General features: G+C 36.3%; 1 protein-coding gene across 8 annotated transcripts in view; it reads right to left on the bottom strand.

Moving 5' to 3' along the window:
• ASH1L (ASH1 like histone lysine methyltransferase) overlaps positions 1 to 25,184 on the bottom strand; it is a 217,948-nt gene that overhangs the window by 171,331 nt on the left and 21,433 nt on the right. For all 8 annotated transcript variants that reach the window (XM_073221363.1, XM_073221362.1, XM_073221361.1 and 5 more), the window contains one exon: positions 4,453 to 4,973. In XM_073221363.1, coding sequence (XP_073077464.1) covers positions 4,453 to 4,872 — 420 coding nt within the window. In that variant the 5' untranslated portion in view covers positions 4,873 to 4,973. The remainder of the gene's footprint in view (positions 1 to 4,452; positions 4,974 to 25,184) is intronic.

Here is a 25,184-nt window from a genome sequence, read left to right as displayed (position 1 = left end):
TTCTGGAAGTTCCTCTGCACCAATGTCGGTTGCAAACAATCGGTTCTTAATGTATTATTTTCCAAGTAAATTAAACCTGAAGATACATTCAGTATACAAAACACTTTCTTCATTTTGGTTGAGAAATGCTATTTCACTTTGGTTGTCCTGCTATTAATCAGTTATCATAGTTAGTAGGGAGTTATCACTGGGATTGCCAGAAGGAGATTTTGAAATGGATTTACTCAGAGCAGTAGAAAGGGTATTGATGGTAAACAACAATGTTTCATTGTTTCCTTTTTTATCTAATTCTGAATCATAGGAATATGTTACCTAACCAAAATAGTATTTGCTGGTCCAATACCCATACCGTTATACATTAAATTTTTTATAAGTTTCCCACGTCTAAAGTATCCCTTGCAATCTTAATCAGTTTCTGGATTCAGTGAGCAAGTTCAAGGTGAAGAGGATACTTGAAAATCTCTCAAAGTTCTGAACACAGAGCTAAAACTCTTATAAGAAAACATAAGGGAAAATCTTCATGAATTGGATTTGACAGTGATTTCTTGGATATGACACCAAAAGACAGACAAAAGAAGAAAACACAGACGAAAGGGGACCAAAATCGAAAACCTTTGTGCATTAGAGGACACTACCAAGAGAGTGAAAAGACAACCCACGAATAGGAAAATACTGGAAAGTCTTACATACAGCATAAACAAAGAACCCTCAAACTAAGCAATAAAAAAAACACAATTCAAAAATAGTCAAAAGATTTGAATAGACATTTTTCCAAAGACATGCAAATGGCCAATAAGCACAAGAAAAGATGCTCAAAGTCATTAGTCATCAGGGAAATGCAAATCACAACCACAGTGAGATACAATTTTATACGCTATAGGATGGGTGTTATATAAAAACAAAAACAACAAAACATTCCGCGCCCCCAAACACACAGAGAAGAAATAACAAGTGTTAATGAAGATAAGGATAAATATGGTACCCCCATGAATGGCTGATAGGAAAAATAAATGGTAAAGCGGCTTTGGAAAAAAGTTTGGTGGTTCCTCAGAAAGCTAAACAGCTTTACCATGTGATCCATCAATTCCACTCCCAGGTATATAACCAAAGGAACTGAAAGCAGGAATCTGAACACATATTTGTACAGCAAATATCTGCAATGTTCACGCAGCATGTTTCACAATAGCCAAAAGTAATCCAAGCATCCATAGATAATGAATAGATAAAAATGTGGTATATACACAACGGAGTATTATTTGGCCATAAAAAGAAAGAGGTTCTGATACATGCTATGACATGGATGAACCTTGATTATGCTAAGTGAGAAACCAGATAAAGACAAATATTAAATACTGTATAATTCCACTTATATGAGGTACCTAGAATACCCAAATTCAGAGAGATATAAAGTAGACTAGAGGTTACCAGAGGCTTAGGAGAAGGGCAATGGAGAATTACTGTTTAATGGCTACAGAGTTTCTGTTTGGAGTGATGAACAGGTGATGACTGCACAACATTGTAAATGGAAATTAATGTCACAGAATTTACACTTAAAAATGGTCAAAATGGCAGATTTTATATTAAATGTATTTTAAAATTAAAAAAATTAATGATATATAAAAACCCACTGAATTGTATACTTTAAGTGGGTGGGTTGTATGGCATGTGAATTGTATCTCAATAAAGATGTTTTTTATAAAATATCAATGCATACTGAGTTAGAATCAGTAAGAAGGCATCAGGAATCTATACTTCTAATAAATATCTTGGTGTATACTTGCAATTACTTCTGTAAAACAATTTCTTAGAAACAACACTGTGGGACCAAGAAATTGCCCATTTTTAATTGTGACAGATAAAAGCAAACTACTCTTAAAAAGTACTATGCAGTTTGCCCTCCACCAACAGTGTTTGAGTGCCTGTTTGCCCTATATTATTACCAACTCTGAATGTTATGATATTTTAAAATAAATCAAGTACACCTTAAACTTACACAGTGCTATTATATCTCAATAAAACTGGAAAAAAATATATTTAAAAAATTAGGACCTTAAAATCTGTAACTAATATAACTTTAAAGAAAAGATAGTAAGAGCAGTTACCCCCTAATATTTTCTTTAAAAAATGAACTTCAAACTTTAGTTAGTAATGTGCCAGTTCCTAAAGTGTGGATTGAAATAAAGACATATTTGAATCCCTAAATAATAAAGTCCAAGATTAAAACTACTATAAATTTAACAATATGTTATATAAATCAAGACTGGAAAAATTTCTCTCATGGAACTTTTGAGTTTTGTTTTTTAAAATTACCCCAACAGTTAACAATCATTCATTCAGTACAAACCAAATAATCTTTTTAGAGGGTCTTGTTTTTGCCTTCTGAACATTTCTGAAAGAAAAATTCTATTAAGAGAGATATTAAAATTATTAAAAATTCTATTAAGTATTTGTTTTTACCAGAAATTTAAGGTCTAGAACTTGTTTTAAAGGCAGCACTAAAAAAAAACCTAACTACTTTTGAAGAACTGGGGGGCACGAGGGAGGGGCAGGTGTTTTGGTTGTGTTTGGTAAAGCCTTGCTTTAAAATAGATAAAACAAAACCCCCAAGCTTTCCTGGACTACCAGCATGCCAGAAAATAGTACACATCCTTCCCTTCTTAGCCATGGATGCTTAATTTTTTTGGAGTCATAAACTCTTGAGAAGCTGGTAAGAGCTATGTAAAAATGTACCCAAACAAACACAAAGAATTCTACCCTATCATATTATGAAGGCAACCGCACCCCACACCCCAAAACCCTTCCAACAGATTCCAGTTTGTGAAGCCCTACCTTATGCCATAGAAAGGAAATCAGAACATTCACAAGAACTGCCACCTGCCAGATACTACATAAAAACTTAATTCTGTATGTAACCATTTATGATAGGCATTAGTAGTCCCACCTTATAAATGTGAAAAACACTACCCAATGAGACAAACCAAACTGCCTGTGTACAGTTACTAAGCCAGGATTTGACTTTGGTTCTAACTCCATAACCCACACACTATTATTTTTAGGGAATTGATTTCAGAGGGTACTAATATATTCAACATTGTTACACAAAGTAACATTGGTACATTAAGTTATAGTAAGTAAGTACTGGAAAAATAAACACCTACCCACTACCAGCAATTTTATAAGTATACAAATATTTTCCCTCAGAAATCATAGACTGTATGCTACTACAAACAAGGTATGTGAGATATAATCTACCTATATACTGAGGGTAAGTATATATTGTGGGTGAAATCTCTTCAGTACAAAATCTCATTAGCACTGACTGTTTAAAAAAACATTATACAAAGATAAAGACAATCATCCTGGAGTCCTCTGTAAATTAGCCATACAAGATAAGCTCTAACATTGTTTCAAATAAAAATCTTTCAATCAACCTGATAAATTCTTGAGGTCAGTAGAAACAGGTATCATCATTTCAGAGATGAGGAAAATTAGGCTCAGGAAAGGTTAATCAACTTAACTAAGATTCATTCAGTTAATTTTTTTTTCAAAAATTGGTATAATACCCATTTTTTCCTTAAATCTAATTCATTCACAGTTGGTTTTCAACTAATAAAATCTTAAGCTACCTTATATTTCTATGATCTTTGCAGATAATAAAATCAATTTATTTCATACAGTCAGGAATACTCCAAAATTTTAGCCGAAATGTTAAGGTAATTCTTTCTGTCTAGATCCACTGTTTTACTTACAAATGCACACAATTTAAATCTACGTGTGAGCAAAAATGGTACCTACAGACTGAAATCAGATATTGTATAGAGCGATTAAAACTTGTGGTCAATACAAGATATAAAACAAATTTAATATTTTACTAGAGAGAGTAAACAGAAGAAAGAAAAGTTAGGTATTGTATTTGGAAGCTGGCAGGAAAGAGGGGACAATTTTTAATGTATTAACTTGTCTTATGAGGAAAAACAGGAATTAATCTTTGTATAAATTCATTTAACAAAAGCTTTGAACATGTTAGCAAACTGAATGCTTACAACTATCCTGAAAAGTGGGTGGTATTATAATCATTTAACATCTTTGAGCCTCAGTTTCTTCTTTGTAAATTTGTCTATAGTCACACTGTTAGTAAACAGGCAGGAAGATTCAAATCTCAATTTCCTAACTATAAGTCCAACATTCTTTCCACTATGCCACATAGGAGCAGCAATCTGGGCATACCCCATGAAAAATTTTTCCCGTAATTTTACAAATACAAATATATACATGGTTATACTATTACATCTCTGAAAGCCTCAAAACCCTTTTTAGGTTCACGAAACAGACTATTTAGAAATAATATACAAAGATTAAAATCAAATGTCCTGGGGTATGTATGTAGGTTAGATAAAAACTGAGAAATCCAAACACTGCCAATGACTACATACTGTTGGGAATTCTACTTACTCGTTTTGAAGGACAGTGTTCATTCTTTTCATCTGTCATCTTTCCACTTTTAAGTGCTTTCCTTGGATGCTTGATAGTTGTTTTTATGGCAGGTCGACATACATAGTTCTCCAAGTTCTTCGGAGGTTTTTTAGTTCTCTTGGCCTGAAGGCCAATTTTCAGTTTTAAGTTTCCCTCTGAAAAGTTTGTTTCTTTCACTGAAAACTGTTGCTGTGCATCAGTCAAACCATCATTTTTCCCTGCTTCTATGTTCCTTTCCCGATTCCACTTGCAAGGGTCCTCTTCTTCTTTTGTGTTGTTCTCTACCTCTACTTCTCTCTTGCTGACCAGTGTGCCAGTACTGATAGCAGAGGGACTCTTTCTTGAAAATCCTTCCGAATCAGAACCCAATCCTAACATAGCAGTATTTCTAGGGTCCATCACAAGTGTATGTTATTGCCAAGGAATCCTATGAAAATTCTACAGAACTGTGTTCCATAAAAAACAGGGATCTCCAAAACTTGCAACCAGCATCTCTTTCTCTGCAGGACAGACCATAACAAAAATTTATCAGAACAGAGGCAACTACTGATTAACATGAGAAATGGGAAGGGGGATACAGGACAAGGAGGTCAGGAAGAACCCCAAATCACAGTTTAAAAAAATAAAATGTAGCTCAAAATGAATTTAAATTGGTTTAGCCATAAATAAGTTTAAAATTTCAGAGTACATTTATTATTCTAAAGACATCATAAATAAGCTGTACTAGTATGGTGCAAACCAATGTTTAAGAACCACTGCTATAAACAAGAAGCCTCTGCAACAGATAGTCACACAAACAGCTTTAAGACAAAAAGAGTTTCACATATTTTAGTATTCTTCAGTTTCAAAGAAATATATTTCTTACATTTTAGTTGTATAAAATCAGTTTCATTGAAGGTAGAGAATCATGCTTTGGTCTGGTTTCAGTGTCCCAACCTTTTACAAGAGGTTGTCAGGTTTTTTAGATTAGGAGTTCAAGACTGGATTTATTTCTGTTGCTGGTATACAATTCAACTTTGAATTTATTCACTCATTCTTTCACTTAAATATATTTCTGTGAACCTATCATGTGCCTAACATCATGCAACATCCCAGAACAGAATCCAAAACTTACAAGCCTTATACTCAGGTGAAAAAGACAAAAATGTTAAACAATTATACAAATGATTTTGCAAACCAGAAATTTATTTATACAATAGCAAATACTTGGCATACTTCAATTTCCCAAATCAATAAAACATTGTTAAACCATCATGCTAATTTAGTACTTTATAATAGGTAGTACATCTTAGGTGACAAACTGAATAATCTACACAGGGCAGCCCATTTCTCAGAATAAATAAATACCCTGAGGAAACCAGATTCCCATGTACTCAAAAGGCCCACTAGTAAATATAATACCCAAACAAAACAATTCACTATTCTTGAAGATTGATGAACTAGTCTTTACTTCAAACATATATACAAATCAAGATCCAGGACTAATAACTGGAAAAAGAATATCCTATCCCCTACAAAGTTCCATTTATGAAATAGAATATTTTAAAGTTGAAACTATGTGCCTTAAAACTTTTCTTCCTACCAAGATTATAAGATTATAAGGGAGAAAGACAATATAAATGTCTTTACTACAAGGAATATAGGTAAAATACATAGCCCAATGACTGGCACACAACACAGGCAAGGGCTCAATTAAACTATTATTATTACTAGTAATAATAGGAACAGTAACGTTTTAAGTACTTAAAAAATACTAGCCAACTGACTTAACTCTAGTTTGTTCCTACCCTCTTCATTCACACAAACAGCTGAAAGAGTAATCTTCCCATTAGTTTGACTTGACAATTCTTCTTGCTTGCTACTTACCACTTCATGTATTAACACTTCAGAATTGCACTCAAGGGTTTTCACATTCTGGCTCTAAGTATTCAAACTTGTTTCCTTATTTCCCAACACACACCCCATGATTTAGTCAATTCCATTTTCTTTACTGTCCCTAATAAATCATGTTCATTTCTGCTTCAGTGCTATGTGCTTCCTTTCCCATTAACAGTACAAAGTTCTGGGGATTAAAGATGGTGGCATGAGAGGTGAGACAGAAACCTCCTTCCATAACCACATATAATATGAAAACATAACAATTGCATTAAATCCTGAAAGACCAACAGGAAACAAGGCTGCAGCAGACTGTCTACACCTGGGGAAACCAACAGACCTCAAGGAAAAGGCTAACATACCAAAGCCGGGATCCGGAGGGACCCAAGCCCTTCCCCCACCCCAGCTCACTGGAGAGAGGAAGAGAAACAGAGTGGGGAAGGGGTGGAGGTCTAGGACTGCTGAACACCCAGCCCTGGAGAACTGCTCTGGGAGAACAAACCTACATTATGCTGTGTTCTGGAGATTAGTGCGGTTGGAAAGTTAAGACAGGCAGAATACTTGGAGAGACTGAGATTCCAGCCACTTGTGGACAACAGGGATTCACATGTGGCACTCTGGGACAAAAGAAAGGTGGGCAGACTGAGAGACTTCCTAACAGCAAGAGGGCTACTAAATGGGCAAGGATTACACAGAGCTTGCTACTCAGGAGAAAGGACAGGTGGACAAAATAGTTGGGGCACACTGCCCAGCAGGTTGGGAATTTTCAGGAGCTTCAGGGGTGCCATACCCCTCGCTGGCTATGCTGCTTGGAAGCCCTTCACCATGATATGCAGTCTGCTGCATCCTCCTCCTGGCTGGCACCAGCTAGCAAACCAGCTGACCCCACAACTATGCCAGGCCAGCCAGAGGGTGGCCCATCCTACGGCAGCTACAACTGCAAAGCGTAGAGGCTTGTTCCAACATGCTTGGCCCACTGGCTCTGGCAATGGAGACAGGCACTTCAGCTGGGAAGCAGGAAAGACATCTTTCCTCCCAAAAGGCACCAGCACCGCTCCCCTGTGAACCGCGCCATCACTCCAGGGGCTGACCAGCACAAGAGAGTAGAGCTTGTGGGCACTAGAGGATGTCACTACAAATATGAAATGTCAAAGGAACCTGGTTCAAACCAAAATCCCACAAACACCAAAAAGAGGGGAAAGTGAAACCGAACTCATTAATCACCCTGAAAGAGATTTCAAAATAAAAGTCATAAACATGCTCATGGAGCTACAGAAAAATATTCAAGAACTCAGGGAGAAATTCAAGAATGAGATACAAATGTTGAAGAATACAGTATTGGAAATTAAACATACAATGGAGGGATTTAAAAGCAAACTGGATGAAGTAGCAGAGACAGTAAATGAAATAGAAAGTAGAGAAGAGGTATACAAAGAAGCTGAGGCACAGAGAGAAAAAAGGATCTTTAGGAATGAAAGAATATTGAGAGAAATGTGACCAATCCAAATAGAACAATATTCACATTACAGGGGTACCAGAAGAAGAAGAAGAGAGAAAAAGGGATAGAGAGTGTCTCTGAGGAGATAATTACTGAAAACTTCCCCAATCTGGGGAAGGAGATAGTCTCTTGGGCCATGGAGGTGCATAGATCTCCCAACACAAGGTACCCAAGTACCCAAGGAAGACAATGCCAAGACATATAATAACTAAAATGTCAAACATCAAGGATAAAGACAGAGTATTAAAAGCAGCCAGAGAGAAAAAAGATCACATACAAAATAAAACCCATTAGGCTATCATCAGACTTATCAACAGAAATCTCACAGGCCAAAAGGGAGTGGCATGATATTATTTAATGCAATGAAACAGAAGGGCCTGGAACCAAGATTACTTTATCTGGCAAGATTATTATTTAAATTTGAGGAAGGATTAAATCATTTCCAGATAGGCAAAAACTGAGAGAATTTACCTCCCACAAACCATCTGTATAGAGTATTTTAAAGGGATTGCTATAGATGAAGTGTTCCTAAGGCTAAATAGCTATCATCAGATGAAATAAAACCATAGTAAAAAAAGTAGACCAATTAATTACTAAGCAGATGCAAAATCAAATCAATGACAGCCAAAGTCAGTCAGTGGACAAAGAGTATAGAAAATGATACCTAATATAAAAATAATGGAGGAGGAAGAAAAAGGAGGAAAAATAAAAAGAACCTTTAGACAGTGTTTGTAACAGCATGCTAAGTGAGTTAAATTAGACTGTCAGACAGTAATAAGGAAATTACTCTCAAACTGTTAATCACCCTAAGTGTAAATGGACTGAATGCACCAATCAAAAGACACAGAGTCACTGAATGGATAAAAAAACAAGACCCGTCTATGTGCTGCCTATAAGACACTCACTTCAAACCCAAAGACATACACAGACTGCAAGTGAAGAGGTGGAAAAAGGTATTTCATGAAACTAATCTGGAGAAAAAAGCAGGAGTTGCAGTACTTATATCAGACAAAATAGACTTCAAAACAAAGGAAGTATTAATAGAATTCGTGCCTTATATAGAAAATTACCAAGTATCATAATTCTTCCAAGTGGTAAAGATACCTCAAGACAAATGCTGGGCATAGAAGCCACAGGGCATAAATTTGCAAAGAAGTAGAAAGCTAACCTTTTCAAAGAATATTGCTTCCCTCTCACTTACCAACTTTACATTTCCCTGTATGGCCCTGGAACATGACTGGTTAGCCAGAGACGGGTAAGATTCCTCAAGGGAGGAACAACCTAAGACAGGCACAGTCGCAGGGGGCCATCAGGTGAGAAATTGGGGATCAACAGAGGTGAGGCTTAGAACCTCACCCCCGTTTTGAGAGAAATCTTCTGCATCCGTGGATGTTTTGTTGCCCTTGTCTAGCTTGGATTAATACTTAGTCAATAGGGACAGACCTGATCGTCTACACTAGCCTTCTTACAGCACTAACTTTTGCTTTCTTTCTTTATCTTGCATCTACCTACCACTTCAGCATTTTATTAAAAATAATAATAATAATAATAATGAGGGAGAAATGTGGGATTCATATAAATCAAGTATAAAAATCAAACGAATAATCATATCTGACTTGATTGTTTATAGTTCATGATGCGTGATCAAAACCGAAAGTTTCTGTGATATGACTTATCAACAGAAGGTACCAAAAGCCCTTGCACTGTTCACCATGTAAGAACTTATTCACTATGTAAGAACTTGTTCACCATGTAAGAACTTGTTCGTTATGCTTCAGAAGATTGGAGACTGTTGAGAATTAGGCTTGGGGTTGATTAATAATTGTGCATTGAGTCCCCTATACAGAATTTTATTGTTGTTAACAACCATTTGATCAATAAATATGAGAGATGCCATCTCAAAAATAAATAAATAAATAAACAAACAAATAAATAAATAAATGCCAATGTCAGCACAGAACCCTGAATATAACCTGTGGTTATTAAATATGTATTGTATAAGTGAATAATAAATAGTAATTACTAATGAAAAAAAAACAAAGGAAGTACCAAGAGACAAAGGAGGACATTACATAATGATAAAGGGGACAGTCCAAAAAAAAAAAAGGGGGGCAGTCCAACAAGAGGATATAACCATTATAAATATCTATGCACCCAACACAGGAGCACGTACATATGTGAAACAAATACTAACAGAATTAAAGGAGGAAATAGAGTGCAATGCATTCATTTTAGGAGATTTCAACACCCTCCCCCACTCCAAAGGACAGATCAACCAGATAGAAAATAAGTAAGGACACAGAGGCTCTGAACAACACATTAGAACACATGGGCCTAAAAGCCAGCCACAGAACACTCTACCCAAAAGCAACAGGATACACATTCTTCTCAAGTGCCCATGGAACATTTTCAAGAACAGATCATATATCAGGCCACAAAAAGAGCCTCAGTAAATTCAAAAAGATTGAAATTGTACCAACCAACTTCTCAGACCACAATGGTATGAAACTAGAAACAAATTATGCAAAGAAAACAAAAAAGCCCACAAACACATGAAGGCTTAACAACACGCTCCTAAACAATCAATGGATCAATGACCAAATAAAAACAGAGATCAAGCAATATATGGAGAAAAATGACAAGAGTAACTCAACATTGCAAAAACTGCGACACGGTGAAGGCCATGCTAAGAGGGAAGTATACTGCAATACAGGCTTATCTCAGAAAAGAACAATCCCATATTAACAGTCTAAACTCATGTTAATGAAAATAGAAAAAGAAGAACAAATGAGGCCCAAAGTCAGTAGGAGGGGCGACAAAATAAAGATTAGAGCAGAAATAAACAAAATCGAGAAGAACAAAACAACAGAAAGAATCAATGAAAGGAGAAGCTGGCTCTTTGAGAAATTAACAAAATAGATAAACCCCTGGCCAGACTTTTTAGGAAAAAAAGAGAGTCCATGCACATAAACAGAATCAGAAATGAGAAAGGAAAAATCACTACAGACACCACAGAAATACAAAGAAATATTAGAGAGTACTAGGAAAAATTATATGCTAACAAATTGGATAACCTAGAAGAAATGGACAACTTTCTAGAAAAATACAACCTTCCAAGGCTGACCCAGGAAGAACCAGAAAATCTGAACAGACCAATTATCAGTAACAAAATTGAACTGCTAATCAAAAAACTAGCTAAGAACAAACTCCTTGGCCAGATGGCTTCACCAATGAATTTCATCAAACAATTAGCAAAGACCTAATACCCATCCTCCTTAACGTTTTCCAAAAAGTAGAAGAGGAGGGCATACTTCCAAACTCATTCTACAAGGCCAGGATCACTCTAAAACCAAAACCAGGCAAAGACACTAGAAAAAAAGAAAATTACAGGCCAATATCCCTGATGAACATAGATGTAAAAATACTCAACAAAATATTAGCAAACCAAATTCAAAAATACATCAAAAAGGTCGTCCATCATGATCAAGTAGGATTTATTCCAGGGATGCAAGGATGGTACAATATTCAAAAATCCAACATCATACACCACATCAACAAAAAGGACAGAAACCACATGATCATCTCCATAATGCTGAAAAACCATTTTACAAAATTCAACATCCATTCATGATAAAATCTCTCAACAAAATGGATATAGAGGGCAAGTACATCAACATAATAAAGGCCATATATGACAAACCCACAGCCAACATTATTCTTAACAGCGAGAAGCTGAAAGCTTTTCCTTTAAGATCAGGAACAAGACTGGGATGCCCACTCTCCCCACTTTCATTCAACATAGTTCTGGAGGTCCTAGCCATGGCAATCAGACAACACAAAGAAATAAAAGGCATCCAGATTGGCAAGGAAGAAGTTAAACTGTCCCTGTTTGCAGAGGACATGATATTGTACATAAAAAACCCTAAAGAATCCACTCCAAAACTACTAGGTCTAATATTTGAATTCAGCAAAGTTGTAGGATACAAAATCAATACACAGAAATCTGTTGCTTTCCTATACACTAATGATGAAGTAGCAGAAAGAGAAATCAGGAGAACAATTCCATTCACAACTGCATCAAAAAGAATAAAATACCTAGGAATAAACCTAACCAAGGAAGTGAAAGACCTGTACTCTGAAAACTACAAGACACTCATGAGAGAAATTAAAGAAGATACCAATAAATGGAAACACATCCCGTGTTCATGGATAGGAGGAATTTATATTGTCAAAATGGCCATCCTACCTAAAGCAATCTACAGATTCAATGCAATCCCTATCAAAATACCAACAGCATTCTTCAACGAACTAGAGCAAATAGTTCTAAAATTCATATGGAACCAAAAAGAACCTGAAAAGCCAAAGCAATCCTGAGAAGGAAGAATAAAGCAGGGGGGATAATGCTCCCCAACTTCAAGCTCTACTACAAAGTCACAGTAATCAAGATAATCTCGTACTGGCAGAAGAACAGACCCATAGACAATGGAACAGAATAGAGAGCCTAGATATAAACCCAAGCATGTCAAGTAACATATGATAAAGGAGCCATGGATATACAGTGGGGAAATGACAGCCTCTTCAACAACCAGTGTTGGCAAAACTGGACAGCTACATGTAAGAGAATGAAACTCAATTACTGTCTAACTCCATACCCAAAAATAAACTTGAAATGGATCAAAGACCTGAATGTAAGTCATGAAACTGTAAAACTCTTAGGAGAAAACATAGGCAAAAATCTGTTGAATATAAATATGAGCAACTTTTTCCTGAACACATCTCAGGCAACGGAAGCAAAATAAAAAATGAACAAATGGGACTACGTCATGCTAAAAAGCTTCTGTACAGCAAAGGACACTATCAGCAAAACAAAAAGGCATCCTACAGTATGGGAGAATATATTTGAAAATGGCATATCCGACAAGGGATTAACATCCAAAATATATAAAGAACTCACACACCTCAACACCCAAAAAGCAAATAACCCTATTAAAAAGTGGGCAGAGGATATGAACAGACCCTACTCCAAAGAAGAAATTCAGATGGCCAACAGGCACATGAAAAGATACTCCATATCACTAATTATCAGGGAAATGCAAATTAAAACCACAATGAGATATTACCTCATACCAGTTAGGATGGCCAACATCAAAAAAGACTAGGAACAACAAATGCTGGCAAGGATGAGGAGAAAGGGGAACCCTCCTACACTGCTGGTGGGAATGTACACTAGTTCACCCATTGTGGAAAGCAGTATGGAGGTTCCTCAAAAACGCAAAATAGAAATACCATTTGACCCAGGAATTCCACTCCTAGGATTTACCCTAAGAATGGGGGAGCCCAGTTTGAAAAAGACATATGCACCCTATGTTTATCGCAGCACTATTTACAATAGCCAAGAAATGGAAGCAACCTAAAAGTGTCCATCAGTAGATGTATGGATAAAGAAGATGTGGTACATATACTCAATGGAATATTATTCAGCCATAAGAATAAACAAATCCTACCAATTGTAACAACACGGATGAAGCTAGAGGGTATTATGCTCAGTGAAATAAGCCAGGCAGAGAAAGACATATACCAAATGATTTCACTCATCTGTGGAGCATAAGAACAAAGGAGAAACTGAAGGAACAAAACAGCAGCAGATTCACAGAACCCAAGAATGGACTAACAGTTACCAAAGGGAAAGGGACTGGGGGTTTGGGTGGAAGGGGAGGGAGAAGGGGAATAAAGAGCATTGTGATTAGCACACACAATGTAGAGGGGGGGCACACAGGGAAGGCAGTATAGCACAGAGAAGACAAGTAGTGACTCTACACCGTCTTACTACACGGATGGACAGTGACTGTGATGGGGTATGTGGTGGGGACTTGATAATGGGCAGAGTCTAGTAACCACAAAATCGTTCATGTGATTTTTATATTAATGATGCAAAAAAAAAAAAATCCTGCCATACAGGAAAAAAAAAATGTAAATATCTTGTTACTCCCCTACTCAGAGCTCCTTTTTGGATTCCAAATAATTAATATAGCTCAACAAAGCACTTTGAAAGCTCTTTTCATTCATCTTCCCATTTTCATTTTGTGTTTTTCCCCCCTTTGGTTTATTTACTGTTAATCTTTACAACCTCAGGGACTTGTTACACACCCTTGTTACATGTTTTTGGATTATTTTCACCTTCATGTTTTGCCTGGCTATTTCCTGCTCAGACTGGGTCTCAGCTTAAAGTTTAATGTTTTTCTAAGATATCTTCCCTCCTTCTCCAAAGTCCCTTCATAAACTGCCTCATATAGTAGTACCTTCACATTTATTTAAGTTACAAGTAATAATTATATGTTTATATGATTCGTAACTTATCTGCTGCCACCTCAAACTTAAAAGTTCATGAATCCAAGGACCATATTTGTATTGTAGCTACCTACTGTGGGTTTCACAATTCTCAAAATATATTTTGAAGTTTTCAGAATATTTTTTGAATGAATGAAGGGATAGATTAAGAATGATGAATCCATAAGGAAATAATGTAGTAGTTAGAGAGGTGCAGTTGGAGAGCTAGTAGAATGCGTCAACACAGGAGCCAGGCAAGAGTTTCAAATAGCAAATAAGCCAAATGTAGCAGGGAAGAGTAGTAAGATCAGGACTAAGAAATTATCTTTGGGGGGCAGCATAACATAGTACTTAAGAGGAGCCAGGCAGACCTTTTATTAACCTTTATCCTCTCTAAAAAGGGAATAATATTAACTACCTCATGGTGATTGTGAGACTTAAATGAGATAATCTATATAAAACATTTAGCGTAGAGCTTGGCACATATTAACAGCTCAGTAAATTTTAGGTATTTTATTACTTTTATGAATATTTTCAGTGAACCCACTGTAAGGACTCATTAGTAGTACTTAAAAATATATATAGTTTATATTGCCTTGCTAAATAGTGTCCTATCAAAGTATGTCTATTCCTTTCTCATCTCTTATAAAAGAGTATCAGGACAAAATCATTTCCAAACACAGTAAAATTGTTTTCCAGAGTGGTCTGGTATCTCACAGACCAGAGCATTTTATTTAAAGTGGATTTATTTTTATCCAATCCATTGTTTACTACTTGTGAGATTAGTGTCGCATTGGTAGTAGTTTTCACTTTATAGAGGGAACAGGGTATAGAGATGAAAAACAACTTTGAGCAATTCTTGTTCAAAAGTTCTGTATTTCTGTTTCATGCCCAGGTATTTAGTGGCATATTGCAGAATATACAGTGTAAATCACTATGAATTGTGATTTATTTTGTAAATTTACAGGTAATATCTAACATGTTATTAGCTTTTACTTTGTATTGACACAATGTATATATCCTATTATAATTAGTAATTTTCTAGAAAGTTTGTTACAGCTAAGATGCTCTCGGCAAAAGGGCTTCATGCTCAAGATTTAGTGTTAATTTCCCTTGAACTTGAACTAGAATGTTCCATATTGCTTCAGTGATTTGAATATACACTATAAATCCTACAGTTGCATGTGAGATAAATACTAAATTTGCCTCTTTGAGTGAGGAGATTCGAGTAGTCTTAGTTCTGTTTCTCTTTGGAGAGAACTGTGTTTTAAATTGATTGTGGTGTAATAGGAACCAGAATAAGTTGTGAAACAACATGGTATCCTTGTCCCTGAATGGAAAACTTAGATTATATGGTTACCTTTCCAAAAGTTGAAAGAATATCTTTCTTGTATGGGTATCTTTCCCAAAGTGGAAAGAATATCATTCACAAAGAATGTTGCTTTAAAAGTTCAAAAACAGCATTCTGGCAACTGCTGTAGGGACTGCTTTTCAAGCAGTTTACATTTAGCAGATAAAAAGCATTCTTTGTTGTGAAGTATCTTTAGAATTTTGATACATCTTTTACTAAAAACACTTAAATTTGGAATGTGGGGTTTGCGAATCATGATTTTCCAGTCTCATTGCCTAAATGGATTCACAAACTATATGCCCTTAGGCATACAGTTCTTTTTCTTCCTTGATCAAATAAGGGTAATTGACTATTTCTCTATTCTTAGATACATTTCTAGGAGAGTGATCAAATTAATTCGTTTCAGTATTGATATTCTACTATTTATGTAATAATCTGTCACTTGGATTCCATTTTTTCCATTTTTAATATGAAGAGAATCATGCTTTCCAAACCCCTTCTCTGAAATGTTTTGAAAATGAATAACTGGTGGTAAAAATGCTTTGAGTTCTTCAGAAAAAATACTGAAATTTTACTTTACAAAATATATAAAGACTTCTGGAATTCTTTCCTTATGAAAAATGAAAATCATAGAGAAAATTTTCAGTGTATATATTAATGAGTAGCAAATATAAACATTATTTTCACATAAATTATTATTTGTTTTTATCCCAGAAAAGATTTGTTTTAATAATCAAAAAGATATATGGCAAGTCCATGTGTTTACCATTAGTAACATGAAACCCAGGTTGGGCATTAGAAATTAAGAAACAAGTAAGAAACAGGGGAAAATACTAGAAAAGGAGCAAACTGAAACCAGTAAGATAGAGCCTACAGAAGGCATGGAATTAATTCAAATATTTTTTGAACATCTATGTGTCAGATACTCTTCTAGGTGCGAGGATACTACATTGATCTAAACTGACAAAAACCCACTTTCTGGTGCACTTTACACTCCAATAGAAAGATACAGACTATATATAAATATGTTATACATCAGATGCTAAGAAGAGCATGGAGAAAAATAAAACAGGATAGAGAAAAGGGTGGTGGGATGGGTATTTTCTGTTTTATAAAGGAGTATCAAGGAATGTCTCTTCCATAAATAAAATTACGTTTAGGCAAAGACATGAAGGAAGTGGAAGGGCAAACCCTGCAATTATCTGAGGAAACGGTGTTGTAGTCAGGCAGGACAGTAATGTAAGTACAAAGGCCCTGAGGTAGGAGTATTTTTGTTGCAGTTGAGAAACAGGAGGAGATCTGTGTCCCCTAACCCCTTGGAACTAAGTGGGTAGACGAGTAAGAGATGGAAGAGAGGTAGAGGGGATCGTACAGCAGACTAAATGGGGTCTTTAGACCATTGTAGGGACTTTGACTTGTACTTTGAGATAGGAAACCATTGAAAGGATTTTGAGCAGAAGAGGACATGATCTGACACAGGCTTTAAAAGGATTTTCCTGCTGCTGAATTAAGACTGTAAAGAGAAACAACGACTGAAAAAAGGAGTCAGTTAAGAAAAAGAAAGGAAACAAGAATGATTAGAAATTTTTGGCCTAAATATTTTTGGTTGGAGTTGTATTTATTGAGGAGAAAACCTGTGGGAAGAACAGATTTGGGGTTGGTGGGGGATGGGAGAGGTGGTCAAGATGAATTGATTTTAGATGTGTTAAGCTTAAAGTGCCTGATCATTAGACAGTGTGCCAAGTAGGCATTTAGATATAAGAGTCTGGACTTCCAGGAAGAGATCTCAATCAAGATAGAAATTTGTGAATCATCAATGTTAGATGAAATTTAAAGCCAAAAGACAAGATGTGGTCATTTAGGAAGTGAGTGTAGATAGACAAGGAAAGAGTGTGCCCTGGGGCACTCCAGTGTGTGCTCTGGGGAAAAATGAATAACTGGCAAAGGAGACTGAGGTTGACTAGCCAGTAACAGAGAAGAATCCAGAAAGGTATCCTGGAAGTCAAGAAGTGGAGGGGCTGTTCGGCTGTGACAAATTCTGTGATAGGTCAAGTAAGATGAGAAGACTGAGAATTGATCATTGTACTTAGCAATGTAGAGTACACTGGTGACCCCCAGCAGTTTCTGCAGAGATATGATAGTGAAAACGTGATTGGTGTGTTTAAGAGAAAAAGAAGAGAATTTGGAGATGGGGAATATAAACAACCCTTTCAAGAAGTTCTTTTACAAGGGGGAACAAATGGGAAGCTGATGGATACGGGATCAAGAGGAGTTTTCTTAGATGAAAAACACTGTAGTATATTTTTATGCTAATTGACATCCAGAAGAAAGATGAGAAGTGGATGATGTCCAGGAAAAGAGGATAGTTGCCTGAGTAATGTGTTTGAGAAGGCAGTGGGATAGGATTTAGTTACCAAGCAGAGGGGTTGGAAGTAGAGACAATTTACATGTGATAGCGAGGAAGGCAGAATCTATTCTATAGGCTTAGACACAGGCAGGTGGGTAGATACATGGTAGGAGCTTCTGACAGGTTTCTGATAGTTTCTACTGTCATCAGATTAGAAGCAAAGTGAGAGAGTGGAGATGAGATGATATGAAATAGTTGTCTAGGAGAGTGGTGGAGTGGTAGAGAATTGTGTTATAGCGCTAAGGATCCACTTGAGGTTTGTGGCAGGAATATTAAGTGAGATCAGTGAGCATGGTTTTTCTTAGACCAGCTTTGATGGTGCTGAGACAGAAGAGGTGTAAGATATAATTTGGAAGTTACTAGTGCAATTAAGATACTTTAGTAAGTTTTAGTAAGAAGAAAAGCCCTTCTATGAAATAGTCATCATATAAGAAAGGTTGTATTTAGGTTCCTCATTATAATATGAGATGAAGTTATGTAAAAAAATGAGAAACATGCCAAACATATTAGAATCCATAGGGAACTTATAATTAATTAATCTATTTATTTGGTAAAAAGTAATGTGCTATTCATTGTTCCAAGAGCTGGGGATAGAGTGGCAAACAAGCCAGAAGAGGTCTCTACCCTCATGAAGCTTCCTTTTTAATTATAGTCTATTTGGGGATATAGCTGACAAATGTGGACTAAGAATAAAAAAGTTAATTACCCAAATTGTGAACCTGTATGGACAATGGGTATTTAGGGAAGGACTGGGTCCATGTAAGCTTAACCGTAGTTCTGAAAACATAGGTCCAAAATCCATTATCCAAAAGTATTTTGCTTTTAAAAAGAGAATGTAATGCAGAGTGGGTTACTTCCAATGTGGTGTTTCAAGTAGTACTTCTTAATCAAACATATTAATACTTCTGCATTGAAATGTATGGCTAGTCACAGGAATTGTGGTAATTAAGACCAAAATGGGTTGAAGTCAGGTGTAACTCCAAAGTTGGGGGTAAAATTACCTTTGAAGCCGAAATCAGTCAAAGGGAGAAATAAAGTGGGAGAAACCCGTTTATTGCCTACAAGCAGTCATTCACTTCTGCTTGCCCGTGTCTTTCACCAACGAACTGCCAAAGGCACCCACCAAACCTCTCAAGTCCAGATATACCCTTGCTCCCCCCACCCTTGTAATCACCTGGAGATATGGAGATGGACTACTACTCTACACTTTCGAAGCACCTATTGATATGGAGATGCAGAAAGGCCAGGTGAGAGATGCTGGAAAAACTGAATTTTACACACATGAGGTCACGTTTTGTTATTAGTGAATTATGAAAAACTTGTATTTTTCAGAGTTTTGAAATTCAGGATTGTGAACCTATCATGGAAAAGATAGGACTTTGTACTTAAAAAAAATTTTTTTTATTAAGGTATCATTGATATACATTGTTATAAAGGTTTCATATGAAAAACATGTCATTACTACGTTCACTGATGATATCAAGTCCTCCAATTGCCCCATTGAAGTCACTGTCCATCAGTGTAGTAAGATGCCACAGAGTCACTACTTGCCTTCTCTGTGTTACACTGTCTTCCCTGTGACCCACACACACCATGTATACTAATCATAATACCCCTCAATCCCCTACTCCCTCACTCCCCACCCAGCCTCCCTCACCCCTCCCCGTAGGTAACTGCTGGTCCCATCTTGGAGTCTGTGAGTCTGCTGCTGTTTTGTTCCTTCACTTTTGCTTTGTTTTTACACTCCACAAATGAGGGAAATCATTTGGTACTTGTCTTTCTCTACCTGGCTTTTTTCACTGAGTATAATACCCTCTAGCTCCATCCATGTTGTAAATGGTAGTATTTGTTTTCTTCTTATGGCTGAATAGTATTGTATTGTGTATATGTACCAAGTCTTCCTTATCCATTCATTTACTGATGGACACTTAGGTTGCTTCCATATCTTGGCTATTGTAAATAGTGCTGCCATAAACATAGGGGTGCATATGTCTTTTTCAATCTGAGAACTTGTTTTCTTTGGGTAAATTCCTAGAAGTGGAAATTCTGGGTCAAATGGTATTTCGATTTTTATTTTTTTTGAGGAACCTCTATATTGCATTCCTCAGTGGCTGAACTAATTTACATTCCCACCAGCAGTGTAGGAGGGTTCCCCTTTCTCCTCATCCTTGCCAGCATCTGTTGTTCCTAGTCATTTATATGTTGGCCATCCTAACTGGTGTGAGGTGATATCTCATTGTGGTTTTAGTTCACAATTCCCTGATAATTAGCAATGTGGAGCATCTTTTCATGTGCCTGTTGGCCATCTGAATTTCTTTTTGGAGAAGGGTCTGTTCATATTCATCGACCCATTTTTTTTTTTTTAGGGTTATTTGCTTTTTGGATGTTGAGGTGTGTGAGTTCTATATTTTGAATGGTAACCCCTTGTCAGGTATGTTGTTTACAAATATATTCTCCATCCTGTAGAATGCCTTTTTGTTCTACTGATGGTGTCCTTTGCTGTACAGAAGGTTTTTACCTTAATGTAGTCCCATTTGTTCATTTTTTATTTTGTTTCCCTTGCCCGAGAAGTTGCATTCAGCAAAAAGTTGCTCATGTTTATTTGTATTCATGAGATTTTTGCCTGTTTTTTCTTCTAAGAGTTTTATGACTTACATTCAGGTCTTTGATCCATTTCAAGTTTATTTTTGGGTATGGAGTTAGACAGTAATTGAGTTTCATTCTCTTACATGTAGCTGTCCAGTTTTGCCAACACTGGTTGTTGAAGAGGCTGTCATTTCCCCACTGTATATCCATGGCTCCTTTATCATATGTTACTTGACATGCTTGGGTTTATATCTAGGCTCTCTATTCTGTTCCATTGTCTATGGGTCTGTTCTTCTGCCAGTACGAGATTATCTTGATTACTGTGACTTTGTAGTAGAGCTTGAAGTTGGGGAGCATTATCCCCCCTGCTTTATTCTTCCTTCTCAGGATTGCTTTGGCTTTTCAGGTTCTTTTTGGTTCCATATGAATTTTAGAACTATTTGCTCTAGTTCGTTGAAGAATGCTGTTGGTATTTTGATAGGGATTGCATTGAATCTGTAGATTGCTTTAGGTAGGATGGCCATTTTGACAATATAAATTCCTCCTATCCATGAACACGGGATGTGTTTCCATTTATTGGTATCTTCTTTAATTTCTCTCATGAGTGTCTTGTAGTTTTCAGAGTACAGGTCTTTCACTTCCTTGGTTAGGTTTATTCCTAGGTATTTTATTCTTTTTGATGCAGTTGTGAATGGAATTGTTCTCCTGATTTCTCTTTCTGCTACTTCATCATTAGTGTATAGGAAAGCAACAGATTTCTGTGTATTGATTTTGTATCCTACAACTTTGCTGAATTCAAATATTAGACCTAGTAGTTTTGGAGTGGATTCTTTAGGGTTTTTTATGTACAATATCATGTCCTCTGCAAACAGGGACAGTTTAACTTCTTCCTTGCCAATCTGGATGCCTTTTATTTCTTTGTGTTGTCTGATTGCCATGGCTAGGACCTCCAGAACTATGTTGAATGAAAGTGGGGAGAGTGGGCATCCCAGTCTTGTTCCTGATCTTAAAGGAAAAGCTTTCAGCTTCTCGCTGTTAAGAATAATGTTGGCTGTGGGTTTGTCATATATGGCCTTTATTATGTTGATGTACTTGCCCTCTATATCCATTTTGTTGAGAGATTTTATCATGAATGGATGTTGAATTTTGTAAAATGGTTTTTCAGCATTATGGAGATGATCATGTGGTTTCTGTCCTTTTTGTTGATGTGGTGTATGATGTTGGATTTTTGAATATTGTACCATCCTTGCATCCCTGGAATAAATCCTACTTGATCATGATGGACGACCTTTTTGATGTATTTTTGAATTCGGTTTGCTAATATTTTGTTGAGTATTTTTACATCTGTGTTCATCAGGAATATTGTTCTTTGATTGTTTTTTTTGTGATGTCATTATCTGGTTTTGGTATTAGGGATACAATTTACATTTTAAGAAAACCCTTCTGGTTGCTATGGAAGAATGATGAGAAAGACAAGTTCATTCTGGAATACCAGTTTTAAGATAAATAAATTAGGGTGATAATACTGGAAATAAAGAAAAATTGATGGATTGAGAAATATTTTAGAGTATAACTGATATGATTTGTAACTAAAATGTAGGAAAGGAGGGCAAGAAATTTGAAATCTTGACCAGCTGGTGAAAACTGTACAGTGGTACTCTTTAAATACACCTTCAACCATTTATTGTATTCCCATTATGTAAAAAGAACTGGAGATATAGCAGTGCAAAAAAACAGAAAAATCCCTGCTCTCACAGGGCTGACATCCTAGAAATTGTTTGCCAGAATAGGATGGAAAGGGGAAATCATGAGTTTGGTGACTAATATGCTAAATTGTAGATATCTGTGGAACATGTAAGTAGAAAGGTCAAGCAGACAGTTGGAAATATATGTACATGATACATACAGAGGAAGACAATATGACAACACTATATATAAAGTTAATGGAGTTCAAAAATTTTTTTTAACTTGGTAAGCAATTTATCTTATTAAGTGTAATACGTAAGAATAACTTCCTTTTTGGTTAACACTTACTGTAATTTCCACAATACAGATTGAACAATGTTGGCAGACTTTTTACTCAAAATACGTAAAATCTACCTTGTCTCAACTGTGATAAAGTTGTGTTTTCCTTTGTGGTCTGTACTTAACAAAGGTAAAGGTTGTTATCATTGTTCAATTTCTCAACATTAAAAACCAGATATAAATTAATTATAAGACTTAAAAAGGTGTATAGCACATAATACATTTTAATTTGTCCCGAGTTTTACGCTCTTTAATATTCTTTTTTTTTTCTATTTAAGAGTTGTAATTAGGAAGTAAGAAGAAAAGTTATAGAGGTAGCAGATGGAAGAAAACATGGGAGGATTGATTATTTCTTTAACATATCTTCTTGTAGAGTAACTTAAGCATGTATAGGTTTTAAACTACTAATTAAATTGCACACACACACATTAACATAATAGGAATACAGTTACATAAACAAAGCAGATCTATAATTACCAGCCATCTCCAGTGAAGCCAAGAAAACCAGTTAGCACCCTAGGCATTTGTGAAAATTTGTCTATGATATGATGGATATTGTCCAACTGTATACTTCAACAGTCTGAGAGAAATCAGACAAATTAAAACAACCCATTCCTGGGAACTGTTCACATCCAATGTTCTTTTAACAGTAGATAGTCTGTAGTTGTATGATTTTGGAGCGCTACAACTTGCACTTCTCCTAATTCTTGGTTGAGTTCCAACAGTATAGATCCAGTCAAATTTGTTGTTTTACTGAAAGCACAGGCCAGCTTAGATATCTCCTTCTTCATTCCAATGGCAAGTCCAGGAACCAGTGGGATGGATGCAGCTACAACTGCAGCATCACCTGGATCTTTGTTGAGATTTTTTGATGATCATCTTCTGGTATGACTCTTCCAGAGAGTGCTGATGTTTGAAGTTCTTCTTCATATCATATCTTAGTTCATTTTCTGGGTAGCTAAATTAGGCGTTGATCCTCTGTATAAACATAAACAGACCCTTTGTCCACACTTTGATATGCCTTTTATACCTCTGTGTAGAACTCATTGGAGGACACCACACAGGAACTGCTGTTAGTCCATTCTTGGGTTCTGTGATTCTGCTGCTGTTTTGTTTCTTCAGTTTTTCCTTTGTTCTTATACTCCACAGATGAGTGAAATTATTTGGTATTTCTCTTTCTCCGCTTGGCTTATTTCACTGAGCATAATACCCTCCAGCTCCATCCATGTTGCTGCAAATGGTTGGATTTGCCCTCTTCTTATGGCTGAGTAGTATTCCATTGTGTATATGTACCACGTCTTCTTTATCCATTCATCTACCGATGGACATTTAGGTTGCTTCCAATTCTTGGCTATTGTAAATAGTGCTGCGATAAACATAGGGGTGCATCTGTCTTTTTCAAACTGGGCTGCTGCATTCTTAGGGTAAATTCCTAGAAGTGGAATTCCTGGGTCAAATGGTAAGTGTGTTTTGAGCATTTTGATGAACCTCTCCATACTGCTTTCCACAATGGTTGAACTAATTTACATTCCCACCAGCAGTGTAGGAGGGTTACTCTTTCTCCACAGCCTCGCCAACATTTGTTGTTGTTTGTCTTTTGGATGGCAGCCATCCTTACTGGTGTGAGGTGATACCTCATTGTAGTTTTAATTTGCATTTCTCTGATAATTAGTGATGTGGAGCATCTTTTCATGTGACTGTTGGCCATCTGTATTTCTTTTTTTGGCGAACTGTCTTGTTCAGTTCCTCTGCCCATTTTTTAATTGGATTATTTGATTTTTGTTTGTTGAGGCATGTGAGCTCTTTATATATTTTGGACGTCAAGCCTTTCTCGGATCTGTCATTTACAAATATATTCTCCCATACTGTAGGGTTCCTTTTTGTTCTATTGATGGTGTCTTTCGATGCACAGAAGCTTTTCAGCTTAATATAGTCCCACTTGTTCATTTTTGCTGTTGTTTTCCTTGCCCAGGGAGATATGTTCAAGAAGGTCACTCATGTTTATGTCTAAGAGGTTTTTGCATATGTTTTTTTCCAGGATTTTAATGGTTTCATGACTTACATTCAGGTCTTTGATCCATTTTGAATTTACTTTTGTATATGGGGTTAGACAATGGTCCAGTTTCATTCTCCTACATGGAGCTGTCCAGTTTTGCCAGCACCATCTGTTGACGAGACTGTCATTTCCCCATTGTATGTCCATGGCTCCTTTATCAAATATTAATTGACCATATATGTTTGGGTTAATGTCTGGAGTTTCTAGTCTGTTCCACTGGTCTGTGGCTCTGTTCTTGTGCCAGTACCAAATTGTCTTGATTACTATGGCTTTATAGTAGAACTTGAAGTTGGGGAGTGAGATCCCCCCTACTTTATTCTTCTATCTCAGGATTGCTTTGACTATTCGAGGTCTTTGGTGTTTCCATATGAATTTTTGAATTATTTGTTCCAGTTCATTGAAGAATGTTGCTGGTAATTTGATAGGGATTGCATCAAATCTGTATATTGCTTTGGGCAGGATGGCCATTTTGACGATATTACTTCTTCATAGCCACGAGCATGGGATGAGTTTCCGTTTGTTAGTGTCCCCTTTAATTTCTCTTAAGAGTGACTTGTAGTTTTCAGAGTATAGGTCATTCACTTCT

The sequence above is a fragment of the Manis javanica genome, chromosome 14 (assembly GCF_040802235.1).
Source record: "Manis javanica isolate MJ-LG chromosome 14, MJ_LKY, whole genome shotgun sequence".
Lineage (NCBI taxonomy): Eukaryota > Metazoa > Chordata > Mammalia > Pholidota > Manidae > Manis > Manis javanica.
This window is presented reverse-complemented; position numbering and strand designations above follow the sequence as displayed.